This window comes from Lithobates pipiens, unplaced genomic scaffold (assembly GCF_037356315.1).
Source record: "Lithobates pipiens isolate NorthernLeopardFrog02 unplaced genomic scaffold, aLitPip1_a1.2 Scaffold_3, whole genome shotgun sequence".
Taxonomy (NCBI): Eukaryota; Metazoa; Chordata; class Amphibia; order Anura; family Ranidae; genus Lithobates; species Lithobates pipiens.
In genome coordinates, this window is record NW_027507790.1 from 196,266,816 (window position 1) to 196,289,079 (window position 22,264).

The following is a 22,264-nucleotide window of genomic DNA, read 5'->3' on the forward strand; positions in this document are numbered from 1 at the left end:
TATTGTGGGGTGGAAAACTGGATACAATTGCTGCAGGGAGGGGGTAAGGAGGGATGCACTGAAAACAAAATTACAAAACCCATCACAAAATATAACGTGAAATGACTTTTCAAAGAAATTCCAAAAGTGGTAGAAGACAACCCAAACCACATCTATTTCAATGGCATCCGACTGTATGTGGTCAGGATCACAGTACTCCAAAAATAGTTGTAGACAGATCTGTGTGCGGTTTGCGTTCCCAATTGCATCAGTGCGTACTGAACATGCAGTTCTCTTTATAAATTAGATGCAGCGATGAGCTGACACAATTACATTGTGGGTACTGCATGCTGAATGTCATGCCGTGATGACAAGTGCACACCGAAGAATGGAAGGATTGGATTTCAAAGGCTCATAGACATGGACTTCCTGGTCTAATTATCCTGATCCAGTGTTGGACTAACCCCAGAATCATGCATACCCAAGAGCTTACAGTACGAGCTGAGCTAAACCAATGTCTCCTATTATTTCATAGCAGAGCTATGTAGACCTGTACTTTTTACCTGTACATAAGTGGTCCTAAAGAAAAGTTTTTTGCATTCTATGGTATAAAAAAAAAAAAAAAAAAAAAAAAAAAAAAAAACCTTCCACTAGCTGCTCCTGTCCTCCCAAACACTTACCTGAGTCCTGTATCGATCCAGTGCTGTGCCTAGCTATAAGTGGTCATACAGGTACAAGGTTTTTTTTTTTTTTTTTACTTTATGCATGAAGGTAAAAAAAACATGTGTGATGCAGCCCCCAATACTTACCTGAGCCCCAGTCCGATCCAGCGAAGGCCACGAGGGCCTTGCCTCTCTGGAGACTCACACTCCTGATTGGCTTTAGGCAGGAGCCATTGGCTCTCACTGCTGTCAATCACAGCCAGTGAGCCAATCAGGAGATCGAGGGTGCGGGGGTCGAGCCGCTGTGTGAATGGACACACAGAGCCGCAGCTCAGGAGCGAGCCTGCTTGGGTTCCCCCACGGCAAGCATCCGACAGGAGGGAGGAGCCAGCAGTGCTAGCGTGGGACCCAAGAAGAGGAGGATCTGGGCTGCTCTGTGCAAAACCACTACACAAGTATAAGATGTTTGTCATTTATAAACAAAATACAAGGCTTTAATATCACTTTAGCGCTCTCCCTGCTAACACAGCCTGCACAGAAAGCAGTGGGAGTGATTGGCCCCTGCTGCTGTCAGTCAAATCCTGTGAGGAACAAGTGGAGGGCAGGGCCAAGCCATGCTATGTGCAGCTATAGACACACACAGCCCGGCTTGGGAGCTATAGGGACACATGAAAAAGAAGAGAAAGTGCACACAGCAAACAATAACAAAGAAAAATTCCCAGCTCAACTTATCAGCCAGCGTGCAACAAACCAAATTATCCTGTCTAACCGTTCACGTTAAAAAACAGGGGTTTCATTTGCACACGTCTGCAAAAACATGAGTAAGCTGCAGAGGCCACAACAAGGCACCCCAGTATTATCTGCAGTCCTAACGCTCTAAATTTTGAGAGCCTCCATAGTAGGAGCACATGTATAGTAATGATAGATTGAGGGAAGGTATGGTTGGAGGGAGCCCACTCCTCAAAAAGGCACAGGGGTGCACTGGACACAATGGCAGCAAAGGTGTCCATAACATGCAACTCTGCCGGGTATTTATTACTTCTAATGGAGATCACAGTACTCCCCCATGACTAGTGTGTTTTTCTCACCAGAAGGAAGGCACCATCTTTGTTCAGACATTATCTGAGGTCAGCATTCACTTCCTAGCTGTTCCCACTGTATGACCTCCTACAAAAGTTACAGTATGTGTTCAGTGGGTGAGACGAGACTGAGGAAACGCTTCCTCCTGCCTGCGACACGCTGATAACAACCTCAACCTGGGCACATTCACTTGCCTGGAACTCAAGGCGTTTTTTTTAAGATTAAAGTGCAGCTTTTTTTTTTGTTCTTTGTAAATCAAACTAAGTTATTAGAGCTGCAGATTAAAGCATCTCCTAAACAAAATTCCAAAAGGTGTGGCAATCTTGTGTTGTATGTCCTGCATCGAGAGCTATTGTACACTAATCTGCGTCACTGAAAACTGATTCTTCAGTATTTCTAAACGTATGCGACTGTTAAAGCTAGAACATTTTTATTCCCCCAAAGTTACATTCGGCTTTGGCAATGCTATCAGCTTGGGCTAAAGCAGTGCTTGGTGCAATTCTTTTTTCATATGCATTTGCTACTGATGTAATGGACGCATTAAAGGATAAGTTCCCCATTTGTAAACAAAATAAAATAATAATAATAATAATAATAATAATCTTTTTTGCAGGTAAAAAAAAAACAAAGTGCATTTGTTATTCATTTAAAAAGAAATAATTAGGAGCCTTTAAAGCATTGCACCAGCAATCTGCAAATCGCAGGTGCAATCCCAGGGTCCTGCAGATTTATATTATAGCTGTCTGCCCATACCTCATACAGGCAGGCAGTTACTGAATGACAGGACGCATTAATGAACTACCTAGAGTGCTCATCATCATTCTGGTAAATCATTAAGCACTACAAGCAGTCAGGGGCTCAGATAAGTGTCTGGTATGGATTGGGGGGGGCCCACACCATTTTTATTTTATTTTTTTTGGCGTGGGGTTTCCCCTCAAAATCCATACCAGACCAAAGGGTCAAGTATGGTCTTGGGGAGAGGCAACCAATGCAGTTTTTTTTTAATTTGAAGTGGGGTTCCCCTTCAAGATCCTCAGAACACAAGTCGCATTCCACAAGCCAGAACAGTTAAGATGATGACCCAATTGGATGCGACTTCCATTCAAATCAATAGGTTGAAAATCGTGCTGAAGTCAGACCAAAGTAGTGCAGGAAGCATTTTCGATGTCTGACCGATACAAGTAGGACCAGTTAAGACGGCTCTCATAGGGAACCATTTATTTTTATATGTCATGTGACTTGTGCTCTGGAAGTTGGAGCACATGTTGGACCAGTATAAACCAGGCCTTAAGCATGTCTGACTTAAAACAATTCGAGGACCAAAGTAGTTGTCTTGTGGTAGGAAATTCTGAATTCTGAGTAATGTTTCCCAACCTAAAAACACAAACTTACAGTGTGCATGCTTGATCTGTACACATGTCACCTCTGCCCTGATATGAACACTGTAGCCAGATGTTAGACAAGAAATGCCTCTTATAGCTTATATAACATATTTATTCGCATATAACACTCACAGGCGTATAACATGCACCTTCATTTTAGGAGGTAAGTTTCAGGAAAAAAAAAATAATTTTAAATAAAGAACTTTGAACCAAAATAAGGGTCAGTGCCCATCAATGCAGCCTCACCATTGTCCATCTGCAGCCTGATCAATGCCATCTGCAGCCTCACAATTGCCCATCACTGAAGCTTGATCAATGCCATCTGCAGCCCCACAATTGCCCATCACTGAAGCTTGATCAATGCCATCTGCAACCCCACAAATGCCCATCAATGCAGCCTGATAATTGCCCATCAATGCCCATATGCAGCCTCACCATTGCCATGAATGCAGCCTGATCAATGCCCATCTGCAGCCTCACCTCAGATTACTTCTGCCTCGGAGGGGAGGTGGCGTTTACTTGGCAGCCTCTTTAATACAATGCCCTGCCTCCTAGACCGGCTTCTATGATAGACAGAACACTGGTCCAATGCCGGCCCAGGAGACTGGACTTCCTATTACAGAGGCTGCTGAGTAAACAGGAGATTCTCGTTGTATGTAATCTGACGGCGCTCGTCCCACCCTCTAGGTGGCCCAAATTGCAGTATCAGCGTATAACACGCACAAACTATCTGCACCCGATTTTCAGGGTGAAAGAGTGAGTGTTAGAAGACCATGGTATTACGGTATTTATTGGCATATAACAAAAGGTCCCTGAAGCTGCACACGGATCTCTTCTACTATTGTTGCCGCTCACAGCAGCACCCCAGCATTTGCCGACTATCCAACTATGCATCCAGAAACTGAGATAATTCACTAAAGGAGTCATTTTCCTCGTAGACTGTGTGTGTGTGTGAAATGCTCATTCAGGTTCATGAGAATTTAAAACAGAAGTTCCCCCAAGACCCTGCCTGGATTTCAGAAAATCAGCCCCTCCGAATACAAGCAAAGGACTAAACATAAAGACGGTCTAATTCATGGATCATTTCACTAATCGAGACAGGATAACCCGACAGATTATGAAAATCCCTTCATTTCTGGATTTGTGATGAAAAGGATGACAAATGCCTTCTGCTTCCAGACATGATTCTTTACTAAACCGCAAATTTATTTATGGATCCTGCTAAAGTATGCGACATTGTGAGCGTGGCAGAATGAAGGACAATGGTGACCGGCCAATCGACTTCATTTCACTGCTGTCTGATCTCAGAAGACTAATTCTGGTTGGTTACTGTGACACAAACATCATCATCCTATAAAAAGGATCCTACTTTGTGTAATCTCTGCCACTACATTAAAACAAAAACAAATTTTTTTTTTTTTACCAAATGCATATGCAAATGAGAATGTGCCACATCTGACTGGCCCAAAGTCGGTCATTCCCTTTCCCAGTCAGAGCTCTGTTGTAGAGAAGATTACCTGCCAGGTTTTATCACTCCGAGTCCCTGCTGGAGATAGTGTTGTCACTAGTGGGGGTGACAGCTATTCCAGTGATAATGGACCTAGAGGGAAAATTACCCCAATTCTGTAGACATCTCCTCTCTTCCCAATGCCTGGTAGACACCGGCTGAATATCGGCCAAAATCAACCGGATCAAGAGAAACCAGCCGTCATTCGGCCTGTTTGTACAGCAAGTAACCTGTCCGACTTAAGTCTGTTGAACGGGCAAGCTGGAAAAACAGCAGCTGATCGGCTCCAATCAGTGCTGGTAGCCAATGGCTGTGAGTGCTGAACGTATGTTCTGGTGGGAAGGCAGTCCCCCTGTCAGAACACAACAGATCAGTGGGGAGATCACTGTACTAACATTGCATATTTAGTACAGTGAGCTTGTCAGTTTTTTTGTTTGTTTTTGATTTTGTTCACCCCGCTGGGCTGAACAAAAAATAACTAACAATGTGTACCAGGCTTTGAGAAGGACAATCTCCCCACTGGGATGCAAAAAAAAAAAAATTATAAAAAAAAAAAAATATATATATATATATATATTTTTAACCCTTCCCCAACATCTACTTTGGGCTGTACAAACAGCCTGGTTCATCCTACTGTGCTGTTAGCTTTCACAAAAAAAGAAAAGAGGGGAGGGCAAAAAAGGCACCTGGAGACGTCAATGGTATATGATAAAATAAAGCTTCCAACTAAAGCAACCTTTTTCTTTTTTTTAAGTAGAGTATATTCTAAGAATCCCGCAAAATGTTGACACCTCTTTTACAGAACCAGGTTATAAAAAAGTAACTTAAATACAAAGAGAGAAGGCACATACATCAACTGTCATCAATCCATAGCCATTGTTGGGAGGTAATCTCTGGTGCAATAGGTCCCATTGCCCTCTATAGGTAACCGAGGACTGATAATTGGCAAGTTCAGCCCAGGGGTCCTATGTAGAGGAGGTCTCCTTGGGAGGTACAGGGGCATAGAGGAATTACACTTGCAGTGGTCTCAGATGTTCCTCTACAAACTCCCCTATTTTGCAGTCATCTTAGCCGTGTTATTATGTCTACAAGAAGTATCCCCCACAGGATGCCAGCGTAAGGTACAAAAATATTATTATTGTATGCCTAGACTTGTCCCGTGAGGCTGTAATGTACACAATACAAAACAGACCAACAAAGCTTATACATCTGGCTACTGATATGAAGGCAACAATGACAATGAATGAACACTCCGGCTATAAAGGTCTTCAGGTTATGATGTGCAATGATATTTCTTCAAACACTATATAAGAAGAGCAAAATTCAGCATTACAAAACCACTATAGAAAATGCCCTCAAGTCACCTCTACTTCAAGATTACAGGGCTGCACATTTTTGTAGAGTTCACTGTGGATCCTGGAGGGTCATGGGGCAAAGTAGGTTCCCAGGACCAAGAAGGGGAGACAGAGCTCAGGACCAGGGGCTGACACTACAGGACCCAGGACCAGGGGGAGCGAGAGCTGACGCTACAGGACCCAGGACCAGGGGGAGCGAGGGCTGACGCTACAGGACCCAGGACCAGGGGGAGCGAGAGCTGACGCTACAGGACCCAGGACCAGGGGGAGCGAGGGCTGACGCTACAGGACCCAGGACCAGGGGGGGGGGGGTGCGGGCTGACGCTACAGGACCCAGGACCAGGGGGGGTGAGGGCTGACGCTACAGGACCCAGGACCAGGGGGAGCGAGGGCTGACGCTACAGGACCCAGGACCAGAGGGAGCGAGGGCTGACGCTATAGGACCAGGGGGAGCGAGGGCTGACGCTACAGGACCAGGGGGAGCGAGGGCTGACGCTACAGGACCCAGGACCAGGGGGAGCGAGGGCTGACGCTACAGGACCCAGGACCAGGGGGAGCGAGGGCTGACGCTACAGGACCAGGGGGAGCGAGGGCTGACGCTACAGGACCCAGGACCAGGGGGAGCGAGGGCTGACGCTACAGGACCCAGGACCAGGGGAAATACAAATGCACGCCACACTTTTCAGATATTTATTTGTAAACAATTTGGAAAAGTTTATCATTTTCCTTCAACTTCACAATTATGTGCCACTTTGTGTTTATTGCATAAAATCCCAATAAAATACATCCACATTTTTGGTTTTAAAATGACAAAATGTGGAAAATTTCAAAGGATATGAATACTTTTTCAAGGCACTGTATACTCTTAATTGTTGCATTTTGTCAATTTAAGCTCCGGCTCCACCAAAAACTATTCTATGTGAACCCGTCTGCGGTGCATATTCACCCAACACACTATACAATCTGTTCACCTAACAAAAGTAAGGAGGAAAGCCTAGCAGACACCTCTACATAGAGCACAAGCACTGCCAGTTCCCTCCTAGAGGCTCTCCGTCAGTTGCAGAAAGCATCATAGGCCATTCCCATGGTTGCTTCGCCCCAACCGCAGGGGAAAAAAAACGTGAACACACAGTTCCTGCTACGGATGCCAAGTAACTCCCTTGAATTGTGCCAAGTTGGCTGCAAACATGTTCATTAGAATAGTAAACACATACAAGGGATTAAAGCTACAAAACAGGAATTAAACATCCAGCCAAAAACATAAACAGAGAGAAGGCAATCTGTGTCCAAGTATTAGAGAATGGCAGAGCCATGGTTCAGGCCCCAGGAATAAAAGGTAAGTGTAGGCAAACAGAATAGAGGCTCCAATGTAATGAAGACACAAAGACTTCATTTTACAGTCCTCACTTTAACGTGAAGGGCTTTGTACACCAAACACCGGAAATAAAGTGTACCCCCGGCTAGAAATGCTAAGGGTGGCCATTTTGGGAGATGAACCAATATTCATAAAAACGCCAGCCTACAAACAACCTAGAACAAGAGAGCTCACAACACTGTTTAGTGTTCAGACAGACATCCTTTCTAGTTTTCTTTTTCTTCATGCATTCTATATGTTAAGGTACATAACTTGCTTGACCATCTATCCAGTGCTGAATTAAGATCTTCTGTCTTCTCTCCTGGCTTTCACTAGCATAGCTGAGAACAGTGGAAGCTTATGGCTCCTGCCGCTGTCAGTCAAATTCAGTGAGGTGGAAGCAGGGGGTGGAGCCAAGCCACGCTGTGTGCGTCTATAGACATACACAGCACGGCTCGGGAGCAAGCCCGCACATGTGCTCCCATAGGAAGTGGAATCCTATGGCAGCACACGGAGAAGAGGTGGAGCGGACAACGCCAGCGAGCGACTCCAAAAGAAGAGGTTCAAGGCCACTCTGTGCAATACCTATGCCCAGAGCAGGTAAGTAGAATAGCTTTTACTTTATTTAAAAAAAAAAAAAAAAACTAAATTGACTTTACAACCTCTTTGAACCATTGCAAACTTTTCATTTAAAGGCTTAGTCCACCTTTTGGATTATGTTTCACCTAAATGTAGGGTGAAACATGGTCACCTTCAAACCACCTCCCACCCCACGCTTTTACCAGAATGGCAGGGAGCTCCTCCCTGCAGCATTCTGTCTGTATTTGAATTCAATGCATCTGTGCGTGGCTCTCGGATTTGAAAGATAAAAATTCCCATCTGCCAACAGAAGGACTTGTAGATCTCAATGGAGCACAAGTCTGGTGACGTCATTGTTTTCTCCTTCCAGCCCCGTCACGATAGGTGCATACCTAGCCGAGCCTGGGATGTAAATATTGCATAAGCCGTTTTTTTTTTTTTTTTGAACGTAGGTGAATTTATTCATTTTTTTCAAAAGGCAGATTATGCCTTTAAATAGCTCCAACTCTTAGGAAGAGATGGTTGTTCTATTATCCAAACCCTCACACACATTACAATCTGACTGTACAATCTACTTTACTTTATAGATTTAACAACTATGTGGTGCGATCCTTTATTATGCAGCAGTGGTACCCCATAACATGCTTTCACATATCTAGAACAAATGAAACGTTGCAGAGATTACAGGTAACTGAAAAGTTAAATACAATACCTAGCTCATCCCAGAGCTGCCTGTACTTGTCAGTCATTGCTGTGCCTTGCTGCCTCCATAGTGAAAGACGGGGATCAGCCATGAATTGCTCTGTTATTAAGGTCAGCATTCGAGCTCCATTGGAGTCCCTCATTTTTAACATCTCCCGGACCTGCCAAACAATTAGAACATGACAAAATAAATGATGGCAAAAACAGAAAGGTCACCTGCATAAGACCATTAGGAAGCTCTAAAAAGGAAAGACCCAGGAAGGCGATGATATGATACGCTACAACTGGCCCAATGAACAATATGTTCTAGACATACCCCTTACTTAGAGTGTAAGTTCACCTTTACAGAAAATCTGTAAGGTGAACTTACACTGGAGCCCCTCCCCCATCGCACCCGGTCCCGCTAACCTGGAGTCAGGCGATTTGACAGATCAGATCGCTCCCACTTTACCAGTCCAGGGATTTGAAATCCCCACGGCTTTCTCTCCTAGAATGCTCCTATACGTACCTCCTGACGCGGTACTAGATTGAGCCACAGGGAATTTCTAAGCCCCGGACTGGTGAAGCGCCAACCCGATGTGTCAGTGCAGGTGATCACCAGACTCCAGGTCAGTGGGGCCGGGGGGTGGGGTGGGGGGGGTCCTGTGTAAGTTCACCTTACAGATTTTTCTGTGAAGGTGAACTTACCCTTAGGGCTGGGTTCACATATTGCTGCGTTGGCTGAATTCGGACCAAAAGACGCACAGGCCTGCTGTGCAAATTCGCACCGGAGATGTGTGAACCGGCTCCATGAAGAGCCAGTCACAATCGCCTGCTATTGTTCCCCTTATCCAATTTGCACTAGTGTGAAGCCAGCCTCAAGGTATGCAAGGCCAAAACATTTTTTGGGTACAGAAGGGTTAAAACTTTTTTTTTTGTGTCTGGTTGGGTCATACAAAGACAAATATTTTTCAACGAACATTTGTATGAAAAATCTTGTTGACAAATTTGATAATACCAACAGAGACCTGATAAAATGTCGTTCAAAATTACCTTCGTTTTTTAACATTCGATTTTGATATAATACAACCATTTCATGAAAGAAAACTACATACATTTTTTTTTTTAAACTAATACATTTCCATCCGGCTTTCTCAAATTCTCATTGCAAGTTGAAAACAAATCTTTGATTTGATCCCACTAAGGCATAGAAAATTAAATTAACATTCCAAAAAGAAAAATGTTTTAACAAAATTCTGATGGCCAGCTTAAGGCCTCTTGTACACTGCAGCTTATAAAAGCTCAGTACAGTGCTTTTTTTTTATTTTTTTTTACAAAGCTAAAATACAGTCCATTAATTGTAATATGCCTATGCACACAAGCGCATAAAGTGCCATGCATTCTTCAGTTAAAAAAATTAAAATCTGCTTTTTTTGGTCAGTAATTTACGCCTCATGTACGCAAGTGCTCATTTATTTTTTTGCAGAAATAGAACGTGAATTTGCACAAAAATGCATGTAAATACATACAAAAAAAACAAAAAACTAAAAAAAAAAAACTGTCTGAAAAAGTAGATGCTCAAACAGGAGTTTCATGTGCAAGAGGCCTTAGACTTCATTGGGCTGAAGTTATGTGGCCAGTTTAACCATAGGATTCTTACACAGGTAAAAAAAATAAATATATATTATATATATTTTTTTAATAGATTATTTAATTACCTGTTATAAACAAAAAAAATTCCAAAGACATGCTGAAAGTGAAGTATTCTGGACACAAGGCTCACTGGTACCACTTTCGAGCAAATCTAATTGCAGATTGGGAATATTTTATTTTATTCGATTGCTGCATTAAAAAAAATGTATTGTGTTCCAAACACAAAGATCTAAAAACCAAAAGTCTCCTTCGTAGAAAGAATTTGCTGCATTTTTTTTTGTATTATCAGACACTAAGCTGCAGACATACACTTGGCCTGTAGGGGGCGGCTTTGACAGGTTTTAAGCAGTATAAGTGTGACAGAAGTCTGTCATTATATGTCATGTTAAATACACCAAAAGGAAAGCAGAAGGTACTGAAGATATATAGATCTCTGCAGAATTTTTAGGCTACTAAGGGGCTGTTCATGTAATTAATCTTTTTAGAATTCCCCCCCCCCCCTAAAAAAAAAGCCAAACACTACTAATTTGAGAATACTAATTTATGAGAGGGTTAGGAAGCAAGATGCAATTAAGAGAAAACAAAAGGGATGGAGGGCACTATATGCAAAATCCGCATACGCACAAAAAAAAAATCCTCCCTAGACTAAAGTCTAGTACACAGGGGCTGAATAATCAGGCGGCAATGTCTCTCGCTGCTGCCTCAGCCAATGAGGAGTGAGAGTCCCTATAGAGCGAGGACATTGCTGGATCGAGGGGGGGCTGCTGCACAGAGAAGGCTTTTTTTACCTTTGTGCATAGAATGTAGGTAAAAAACCTTCAGCCTATACAACCACTTTAACTGCTTGTTGTGGGTGGCAAGTGATAGTCCCTGCTAACAATCCAGTGTATGTAGCAGACTATTCTTGCTTAAAGTGGACCTTCACTCTCCCAATCAGCACTGATCATCTTTAATCCTCATGCTGCTAGCAGCACTTGTTTTAAACTTTATTTATTTTTTAAATTTCTTCAGTTACTTCCTGGTTTCCAGTTCTAGGCAAATGATGTCATACATCCGAGACATCTTCAGGAGGGGGGGAGGGCTTTTCTCAGCTAAGCACACCCTCCTGCATGCACGTTTGAGCTAAAGGCAGATGGATTCCAGGAAATAAATGCTACACGAATCATCAGCCCTTACTCAAGATGCCCACAGCCAGAAATGCTAGGGGGTGGTTTTCAAATTGATTTCTCAACAAAATAAAACATTGAGACATGGATGGATGGGGGAGTTTGCTTTGAATATTAAAAAATGAATTTGATGGCGTTTTTGGTTTGTGGTGCTCAGCTGCAGCGAAGATGCACTTTAACCACATGCCTCCCAAGCCAATTCTGACACTTTTCTCCTACATGTAAAAGTCCAATTTATTTTTTTTTTTTATCAGAGACCCAAGGGAATAAATTAGTGGTCATTGCAACTTTTTATGTTACGCGGTATTTGAGCAGCAATTTTTCAAACGCGTTTCTTTTTCGGGAGTTAAAAAAAAATAAAAGCACTAAAGTTAGCACAGATGATGTTATGCAGAGTAGATAGCGAACATGCCACGCTTTAAAATTGCCCACACTCGTGAAATGGCGCCAAACTTCGGTACTTAAAAATCTCCATAGGCAACGTTTTAAATTTTTTTTTTACAGGTTACCAGTTTAGAGTTACAGAGGAGGTCTTGAGCTAGAATTATTGCTCTCGCTCTAACATTCGCGGCGATACCTCACATGTGGTTTGAACGCCGTTTACATATGTGAGCACGACATACATATGCGTTTGCTTCTGCAAACACGCAGGGACAGGGGTGTTTTCATTTTCATTTTATTATTTTTATATTTTGACACTTTCCCCTTTACATTTTTTTCGATCACTTTTATTACTTTTACAAGGAATGTAAACATCCCTTGTATTAGGAATAGGGCATGACAGGTCCTCTTTACAGTGAGATCTGGGGTCTTTAAGTCCTAAGCCCGAGTTCAAAAAACAAAAACGATCTCGACTTCCCTGCTTAAGAAACCATATGGTCCTCAGTCAGCTCTATGGTAAGCGGCAGCCACCGGCCTATTGCAGAGACAAGCGGGTAGAAGCACCAAAGTGCGGCGGGGTGGGGGGGGGTGGGGGGGGTGTCGGTAAGATGGCTAACACCCCCTTCCACAGCCTGTAAAAACAAACAATTAAGCGCCTGAACAGTGCTGGGAATTGCCGTTCCATCGCCGCCATCTTGCTACACCCCACACTCATCCACAGTAAGGATACACTAAGAATGGGGAAAGCGGACATGTTGTTACACCCACCAGAGTTTTGCATTTTACACGTATTTATAACAGTAAAGTCAGTTTCTATAGTGAAATACCGGACTTCGAACTCCGTCTGACCGCTTAGATGTTGAATTTTAAATGCAGTGAACTTCTGTCAGATTAGCAAACCTGTGAGATGAGCAGGGATGCCGCTGCTTTTAAAATTCAACATCTAAGTAGTCAGACGGAGTTGTAAGTCCTGTATTTCACTATATACTGACTTTACTGTTATAAATACTTGTACAATGCAAAACTCCGTTGGGTGTAACAAAATGTCCGCTTTCCCCCTCCTTACTGTGGACGAGTGTGGGATGTAGCAAGATGACGGCGACAGAATGTCACTTCCATAGCAAACTGTGATGGGTCGCCGAATATGTCATTTCAACGGCAGGGGAAAAAAAAAAAAAAAAAATATCTGAATAATGCCTGTAGCTGCAAAGCAAAAACCCGAACACTTTAGCGGCACACATTTTTTTTGTGTGTGTACACTATGGGATAACAGACCTGGGACACCTTTGGGTGCTCCAAAGAGAATAGTAATGTGTGGTGCATAGTGCCCCCTCACCCTCCTGTCAGGCCCTGTTCCAAGCTACCTTCCTGTCTGAATAATGTGTCCGGTTTCAGGGGGACTGAAACCCGGAAGCGATTCAAAACCTGGACTGTCCGGGTGAATCCTGTACAGGTGGCAACCCTATGCAGGCATCATTCAGATATCTCCACTCAAAGTCCACAATGTCATATGACGTTCTTGGGTGGGAAGTGGTTAAAACAGAAAATCCCCGAAACATCTTTCTGCTGGGTAATCCAAGTCATGGTCAAATGTTAGTTTTCAACTGCAGCAATGAGAAAATTCAAAAGGAGCCGGATGCAAAATTGCTCTTGAATGAACAACCTTCTAGCAGTATAAGTAGTTTTTGTGCGGGAAAAATCCAAAATGGAATGTTAAAATGCAAATGCTTTGAAATAAACCAATATTCTCCACTAGAAGCAAGCATCAGAATACCTGTTCATTGCTGGACACAAGTCAGACCCAGGCAGCAGTGCTTCCCATATTCCCAAAGGTATGTATAGACAACTGTGCATTTCACAGCAACTTTCCCCGGGACACTTACACACTCCCAGTCATCGAGTTCACATTTAAAAAAAGTCCACCCTGAACTCGCTGATCTGCCAGGGGTGGGATCTGGCCAATTAAACCATCACAAGAGTAACTTAGTGCTGCAAAGATCTTCCGCCAAACAGATGAACTACATATATGTGAACAGTTACACACAAATAATGTGCTCAGACAGTATCATAGTTCTCACACATCACTGGCCCTGTGAACAGACAAACACTATATCCTATTACAGAATTAAAGTGGTTGTAAAGCCATCTATAGACCCAGTGAAGTGACTGGCCTCATGTGATACACAGATGAAACAAATCCTCCTCCATAAGTTGTATCCGTTTATCTGCTGGCGCTCTTTAGATTGATACAGGATATATACAGGATCTCTCAGTTCTGGAAATTGGGGCGGAAAGCGGACGTTACATCAGTGAGGAGAGCTCTGAGCCCTGACTGGAGGAAAGGGACACACACATCCCCTACACACAGGAGCAGAGCTGAGGCTGTCAATCACAGGCTGTAAGCTGGAGCTCCTTCCCCATCACCTATTTTCTCTTGGTGTCAGGAAAATATATAAGCGACTCATAGCAGAGAAAGGAGGCAGCAGACAGAAGTGACACTTAGTGGTCTAGACTGAGACAAGTACACACTATAGAGGAACATGCTTTGTTCATATTTAATGTCCAAGGTTTACAACCTCTTTAAAGTATCTGGTATCACTGGCCTGCTTATAAGCCTTCAGTGTGATGAACCCAAATTCATTTCCCAATGAGCAGTTTGATGGCAAAAAGATAATTCTGGAGGAAGTTACAGCACAGCCAGAAAACAGGAATGTCATTTGGCTGGCTATGCAATAAGACAAGGTCTGTAAACCACTTATCTGGCCCAACGGAACTACAAATCTGGTGTTATCCATTTGAAGCATTTGGCCATTTGTCAGAAACTCAGCATAAAATGAAGAGTACAATTAAAGTGATATTAAAACCTCTGATTTTTTTGCACTTTTAGCAGCCGATTTAACAAACCAGTATACAGTTTCTTTATCTTCAAATCCAGTATAGGCTGGTGCCATGACTGTTGTCCAAGGTTTCCTATTTCAGGGTGGCTCCGTTACCTAGCATCCTATGGAGCCACTCCTGCATGCAGGGACTAGAGTTGTGTCTTCCTGCATTCCTGGAAGTTCAGAGAAGAAGCGCTGAGAGTGCAGGAGCCAGCAGCGTTGAAAGTTGTAAACTGCAAGTGCTGGAGTAAAAATTGTAACAAGTAGTTTACGGGGGATGTTTCATTTATGGCTCTCATTGTGTTCTACTAAAAAACGTTGAGGGTTTAATACTACTTGCATGAATAAGAACTACTATTGTTAGGCCGTGTTCACATTTCTAACATTGTAAAGTGCGGTGCAAATTTTTGGAGCCATATAAATCCTATATAATAATTGTTGTTGTGATTTAGGTACAGCGCGATTTATCCACTTGATTTTAGGTGCTCCCATTGACTTCTATTAGGCTGAGCGTTTTCGTGAAAGTGCATCAAAGTTTGGTGCGCTTTCAGTAAAATGCACAGTCTAATAGAAGTCAATGGGAATTGCATGTAAAACGCAGATACAATCGCGGTGCCAACAAACCACAGCGCACCGATGTGAGCCCAGCCTTAAAAATAAGAGCAAAGGTGTCCCTTTTTCAGACATACTGTATAGGCACATTTTAACATACAATCGTAAATGTTATCAGCAGATTGCCATGAGAGATATGTTTATGGGTCCCTAAACAGAATTTTAAATTAATTTGCAGAACGTTAAACCAAAACACAAGGACCTCTACCACTCATGTGCCTTTAATTGTAGCCACACATGAACAATCCTGACCCCTCCAGCAGCCCGTAGCCACCTGTTTAGAAGAAAACCATACCTTGGCAAAAAGCAAGTTGAGTTGCTTTCCTGATCCATGGTAACCACCCTGGGAGAGAAATAACTTGACCTGTTCCTGGACCTGCTCTTCATCCAGATGCCAACAGTTCTCATCGTCTATACTGGCGCCGGCTGTCGGATCTGGAGCACCTGTTCACATAGAGAGACAGCTGGGTATTAATGCACAGGCCATGTATAGGGAGCCATTTGATCTATGCAGGGTCAGCATTAGCAGTTCTACCAATAGGATATCTTCTATTATAAAAACTTTCATAGAAAAACAGGCATGCAGCTTTGCAGTCCCCATTCTTTAGATTTTAAACAGATACACCAAAAAACAATTCCTTAGGATGCAGAATTTAAGTATTAAACATATTAGTTCTAGTAGATATTTGCTGTAAAACAGTACAAGCCAGAAAATTAAAACTTGTAATTAAGACTCCCCAGATAGAAGGCTTCTATACTTCTATGGATACGCGATTTCCAAACTTCAGGGTTTGGCCAAAGAGTTTTTAGGATGTATTACATTTCAGCAAAAGCTTTATGAAAAATGATAGGAGCAAGGAGCAGCAGCTAATCATTCAATGCCACGAACAGTTACATTTTCCCTACTTATTCCCTTCTATTTAGCATCCAGCACATATCGCTAGTTGTTGCAATGCAATCAAGAGCCAACCAGTCCTCCATCTACAGTGTGCAGTACTGATGTGCACGGATCGTCTTATTCTCGTCCTATTGAATTCTATGCATGAAGGTAAAAAACCTGCAGGACAAGCTTCCCCGATTTTAAAAAACCTGGGACCCCTGGATCACCTATCTGATGGGGACAACCTCGTCGGATCTGAGGCTAACCTCTTAGTGCCCTAGGAGAGGCTCTCTGTCTCTTTCCCCTTTCTTCTTCTCCTTTTCCCTATTTATTAAACCCTTTGGTAGTTTGGTGAGTGATGTAGGACTTTTGGTGGGCTGCCATTGGTCCCACTTCCAGTTTTCAAACATAACGACCAGTTACCGTGATCAATTCATGGCTGAGATGTCCCCTTGTCTTAGATGAGCGTGCCCCTGGTCATGCAGTTCCTCTTCAGAGGATGTATCTTCTGTTCTACAGAAATCTAGTCATAGCTCAAAATAGCGTTATACCGTTTCCTTGTCGACCTATGCTGTATGTCAATAATGTTATCAAGTACTGGTACTTCTCAATACTGTATTGTATGGTTTTATATCTGTATAGTTTATAACCTTAATAAAAATGATTGAAAAACAAGATAAAAAAAAGCCCCCCCCCCCCCCCCCCCATCCTAATACTTACCTAAGCCAGATCCCGATCCAGCGATGTGATTGAAGCAGCTGCTCTCCCTGCTCTCTCCCTCCTCATTGGCTCAGACACCACAACAGGAACCATAGGATCCCACTTGTGTCAATCACAGCCAGTGACTTAGAAGGGAGTTGGGCTGAGCCCTGTTCTGTGTATCAAAAGGACACACAGAGCCAGCGGCTTGCTATGGAGGCACTCAGCAAGAAGGAAGAGCCAGAACGCTGGCGGGGCACCCAAGAAGAGGAGGATTGGGGGCTGCTCTGTGCAAAACCATTACACAGAGCGGGCGTGTATATCATGTTTATTCTTTTTTTTTATTTCCTTTAAAATCATTTTAAGCAGGGGTCTCCAAATTTTCTAAAGAAAGGGCCCAGTTTACTGTCCTTCAGACTTAAGGGGGGACGGGGCTTAGACATTGGAGTGAAGTAGAAAAGGTCCTGACATCAGTGGGAATAAACAATTCCCCATCTTTGGTGTCAGTGCAAGGAATAGTACCCCATCATTAGTATCATTGGAAGGAATTGTACCCCATTGTTGGTGTCAGTGGGGGGAATTGTGCCCCATCTTTGGTGTCAGTGGGAGGAATTTTGCCCCTTCATTGGTGTCAGTGGGGTGGAATTATGCCTCACTGTTGATATCAGTGGATAAAAATAGTTTACCAAGGGCTAGATAAAAGCAAGCAAAGGGCCACATCTGGCCCCTGGGCTGCAGTTTGGAGACCACTGCTTTAAAGCAAAACCTCTACACCTTTATGTAGCATAGTGAAATGTTGTGATTCGTTATCTCTTTATCCATACCTGTTAATCCTTTCAGCAATATTGCTTATGAATCACTTCCCGAGAAAGGTTGGCAACCCTGTGAGCTACCTGTAAAATGCACGGTATGATCATCCTTCCCTCTCTGCCACAGCCATAAGAATATAGCAGGAGTGGTAATGCAGCTTTTATCCCCCCTTAGTGTCTTTAGCATAGTAGCAGCGTTGAAGAAGACCCTTATCGCTGCCACAGCTACCAAATCCCAAACAGCCCAACATCTTTGAGTAGAAGAAGCAGTGGCAGGTTTTGAAAAGCATGCAGGGAAACCAAGCACATGAAATTGGCACAACATTATCGGAAAGGATGTTCCCAGCCTTGTCTGTACCTACCCCAGTTGCTACCCTGCAGTAAAAGAGTGGTCACACAAAACAAAGCGACAAAAAAAAGAGAGAAAGAGGCAGTATCGATTAATTATCTGATTAATGGTACATTTACATGTTCCCCTAGCACTACACTTTACTGACAGTGTCTATCAGGAATGACAGTGGCTTTAAAGTGCATGCCCATGTATTACCTAAAAGTGCGCCCAAACCTTGCTCTCCCCTCCATAGCATGCCCCAGCATCACTTTCTCTTCTACTTTGTTCCTGCAGCAAGAATAGCTTTTTTGTTCCCTGTGATATCATTAGTAAAAGCGTTGCAGATGCTGGTCACCTTGACCCAGGCTCGCCGCCAGAACTACATCTCCAGAGAGCCCTTTCTTACATAAAGTGTGGGAAGACTCTTAAGAGTTCAGATAATAGTATTGCATTACTGGAAAAGATATCAATGTGCGCATGGAGAGTGGGGCAGGAGAGGTGAGTGATAGGCAGGGAGATCAGTAGGCAGGGCCAACACCACCAATTGGGATTTCATTGCAGAAAAGAGAGATAATCAATCTGTACAACTGACCTAGAATTTTGGGATGGCCTTGCTGGTCTCTTGAAAATACTAGTTGGCTGGCAGTCATCTATACTTTAAGCCCCACGCATGAACGTACACACAGCAAATGAAAATTTGGGCAAAAGTACAACTTTCTCATCTCAAAGTCTTCCAGATCCCGGGCTCAAAATATTGAATGTGTTCAAACTGTTCCATTAGCATGACAGCCCAGCAATAACATTTTTGCTAGGGGGTTATAGGATTCTCGCATGACTGTTTTCTATTTTTGCCATTCTGCATAAAACCTCTGCCCATGAACTAAAATGCAAATCAAGTGAAAAGGCAATGAAATGTGCAACCGGAGATAGCCCTTCACCGTCTGATGGCCGGCTATGGGTTTCTGCCATTTGCACATCTTCAACTGAACAACCCATATTGTCATGTGTCTTATTAATCTGCATGTATGTTATTGCATTGTGCTGCACTATGAGCCCTGACATGGGCTGTCCCTCCTGCTCTCAGCTATTCTTTATCTTCTGGAAAGTTTCCCGACAGGACTTCTTCACAGCCACTCTTCAAAAGGCTGCAGATAACGGCCGACACACAGGAGGATTGAGCAGCTGCTGTCAACGTATGTTCCTAATATCACCTTGCAGAGAATCCTAAATGTTTTATTACAGAGGGAGCGCCGCATACTAGTTGCTTGATCATTGGGATAAACCTGCATCGTCTTCTCATACATAATTAGTAAGCCATATTTCACATGTACCACCACTTAGTACTCAATAACTCCCATCAGGATACTTATATGGTCAGTCTCAGCCCAAGCTCTACTAGCAGTGATCAGAAGCCCAGACGAGGCAAGTACAATACAGAAGTAATACACCTTCCAATTCCGAACCATTACCAATCTGAAGGCCTGTGCTTTCAACTCATCAATTCATGCCTGAGAAGTACCCAGGGACTTTCATCCCTAAAATGCAGGTCTTGGAAGCTGAATTGTATATAGAAGCAGTTACAACAGAAATATGGGAGCTGCAATTGCCCACTTATGAAAGTTGAGCACACACAACTCAAGCATGCGGCCAGGAATGTTGACACCTGACCTGAATACTTGTCCTGGGTCAGTGACTTGCTAAGCAGCAAAGATTAAGCCGGGCACACACACTACAGTTTTCTTTCGTGCAATCCAGAGGGTTGCATGAAAAAAAAAAAAAAAAAAAAACACGTCAGCTCCGGTCACAGACACTGTACTAACCATGCAAGGTCAATTCAGCAATCTCCCCCGCTGATCTGTTCTGATGGGGGGGGGCACCCCGGGACACCAACATCCCCCCCCCAATTGGCAGTCGGAGGACTGATGGTTTTCCGGCATCTGTCAGACAGACCGACATACCAAAAACAAAACACGGGCAGAATGTCGCCCGTTTCTCTGTTTTTGAGCCGGCAAATGTCTCCAGACATTCTGCCCTGAGGGGGTTTAGTATGGCAGCCCCAGATTTTTTTTTTTACCTTTAGAAACAAGTCAGTGACTATCAACTATCTGGCCAGATTAAAGTGGTTCTAAAGCCTTAGGCTGGGTTCACATGTATGCGAATTGGATGCAGGTTTCTCCTGCATCCAATTCACATGATAGGCGAGTGTGACCAGCTCTCAATGAAGCTGGTTCACACATCTCCGGGGGGCGGCCATGGTGTGGATAGTAGAAGGGTCCTATGTGTGTTTGGGTCCATTACGGTTGTGAATTCAGGCAAAATTTTGGACCCAAATCGCACCTGAACCAATGAACAGGGACGCACCAGACCCCATGCTGGGAACTGTGGGTGGAGATAAGTGAACCGGGCCTTAAAGGGTTACTAAACCCAGGACCCTGCATTTACTATATCTGGTCTCCCACAGGACACAGAACATGGAAATGCAATAGCTTTAGTAAATATAACCTGCTAAATCTCATCAGCAGTATATAGCAGCCTTATGACTTCTGTGAGTGTCTGGTTAAAGCTAGTAGTTTTCATTCTCCTGTGACTGTCCTATGAGGCTGCATGACCCCTGACAAGCTCTGTCTGGACAGAGCCGATTGGCCCTGTGCTGATCACATGCACCCTCCCAAGAAAAAAAAAAAAAAAAACACAACTCTAGCAATACACACCAAACTGAGCATGTGTAGAGTGACTCAAAAGACTGTACTATCAAGAGATGGATTGGGGACAGTGAAGTGGAGGATCAGAGAAGACAGGATCAACGAGTCTTTTACACACCTATGAACACTATAGGTTCCACAGTGAGTATAACATGTGTTACTGCATATACACACTGATTTTACTGCTGCGGGTTTAGCAACACTGTAAGGCTATTGGCTCTGGCTGCTGTCAATCAAATTCTGTGATGAGGGAGCGGGTGGCAGGGCCGAGCCGCACTGTGTGTCTATAAACAAGGACAGGGTGGCTCAAGATACAGTTTGCACAAGTGCCCCCATAGAAAGCAACTTTCTATGGTGGGCACTCACTGAAGAGGAGGAGCCAAGAGTACTGGTGGGCAAACCCAGAAGAGGACTGCCGCTACTCTGTGCAAAACCATTTGTCAGAACAGATAAGTCAGAGCAGCTTCAGATAAGAAATCTGAAGCTTTACAATCACATTAACTTTAGGCTCCTTTCACGATCAGTTTTTCTTCTGCTGTTGCTATAAAAAAAAGCAGAAGAAAAACATGTGATCATGTAATCCTAATGGAAAAAGCATAAAAAAAAAAAAACACACCTGCAGTTGTGTTTTTGATGCATTTTTTGAGGCACATGTCCGGTGATAAACGCACCGTAAACACGGTAAATATGCATTTTTACAGCGTTTCTGCTATGGATCAGTGTAGAAGTGCCCTTAAAGTGTCTCAGGGCAAAATAAAAAACAAAACAAAAAAACCCCATTAATTTAGGCTACTTTCAGGCTGGGTTCACACTGCTGCGGGGGGAGATCCGGATGTGATTCGCACCGCAAATCACATCCGATCTCCGTAGCGATGCGAGTACAGCCATACAGATAGTATGGCTGAATTCGCATCGCTCCCGCAGCAAACTCGCACGGGACCCTTTTTTGGTCCGCAACAGAATTTGATCGCATGGGGGTTCACACCATGCGATCCGATTCCTGTGCGAGTCGGCAGATCGCACTGCGATATGCGGACGGATCTGGGGGTGTCATTAACATATCATTGACACTCCCAGCCGTCCGCATAGGGCAGTGTGAACTGCCGGCGGGAGTAATGCGATGCGGGAAAACGCCGCGGATTCGTGGCGTTCCCGCATCGCAGCGGTGTGAACCCAGCCTCACACTGAGGTGCTTTGCAGGCTCTATAGTGCTAAAAATAGTGCCTGCAAAGTGCCTTGAAAGAGCCGCTCAATTAACTCCAATGTGAAAGCACTGAGGGCTTTCGCACTGAAGCGGTGCGCTTACAGGACGATCAAAAAAAGTCCTGCAAGCTGCATCTTTGTAGGGCTATAGGAGCGGTGATTTCACTGCTCCTAAAGCACCCCTTCCCATTGAAAACAATTGGGCAGCTCTGTAAACTGGCGGGCAAAGCGCCTCTGCAGTGGTAAAGCGACGCTATTTTTAGTGCCACTTTACCGTCATTTTTGCATACATTTTTTTCCGGGGTTAAAACGACCCGCAAAGCCACTTTGCCGGCTGTTCAGAGGACGCTGACCATTCCTTTCAATGGGC

General features: G+C 43.7%; 1 protein-coding gene across 2 annotated transcripts in view; it reads right to left on the reverse strand.

Annotated features, from left to right (window-relative positions):
* The window catches only part of ZSWIM6 (zinc finger SWIM-type containing 6), a 187,937-nt gene that overhangs the window by 64,037 nt on the left and 101,636 nt on the right, over positions 1–22,264 (reverse strand). For both annotated transcript variants that reach the window (XM_077462679.1, XM_077462678.1), the window contains exons 3-4: positions 15,566–15,714; positions 8,611–8,761 (exon numbers count right to left, since the gene is read on the reverse strand). In XM_077462679.1, coding sequence (XP_077318805.1) covers positions 8,611–8,761; positions 15,566–15,714 — 300 coding nt within the window. The remainder of the gene's footprint in view (positions 1–8,610; positions 8,762–15,565; positions 15,715–22,264) is intronic.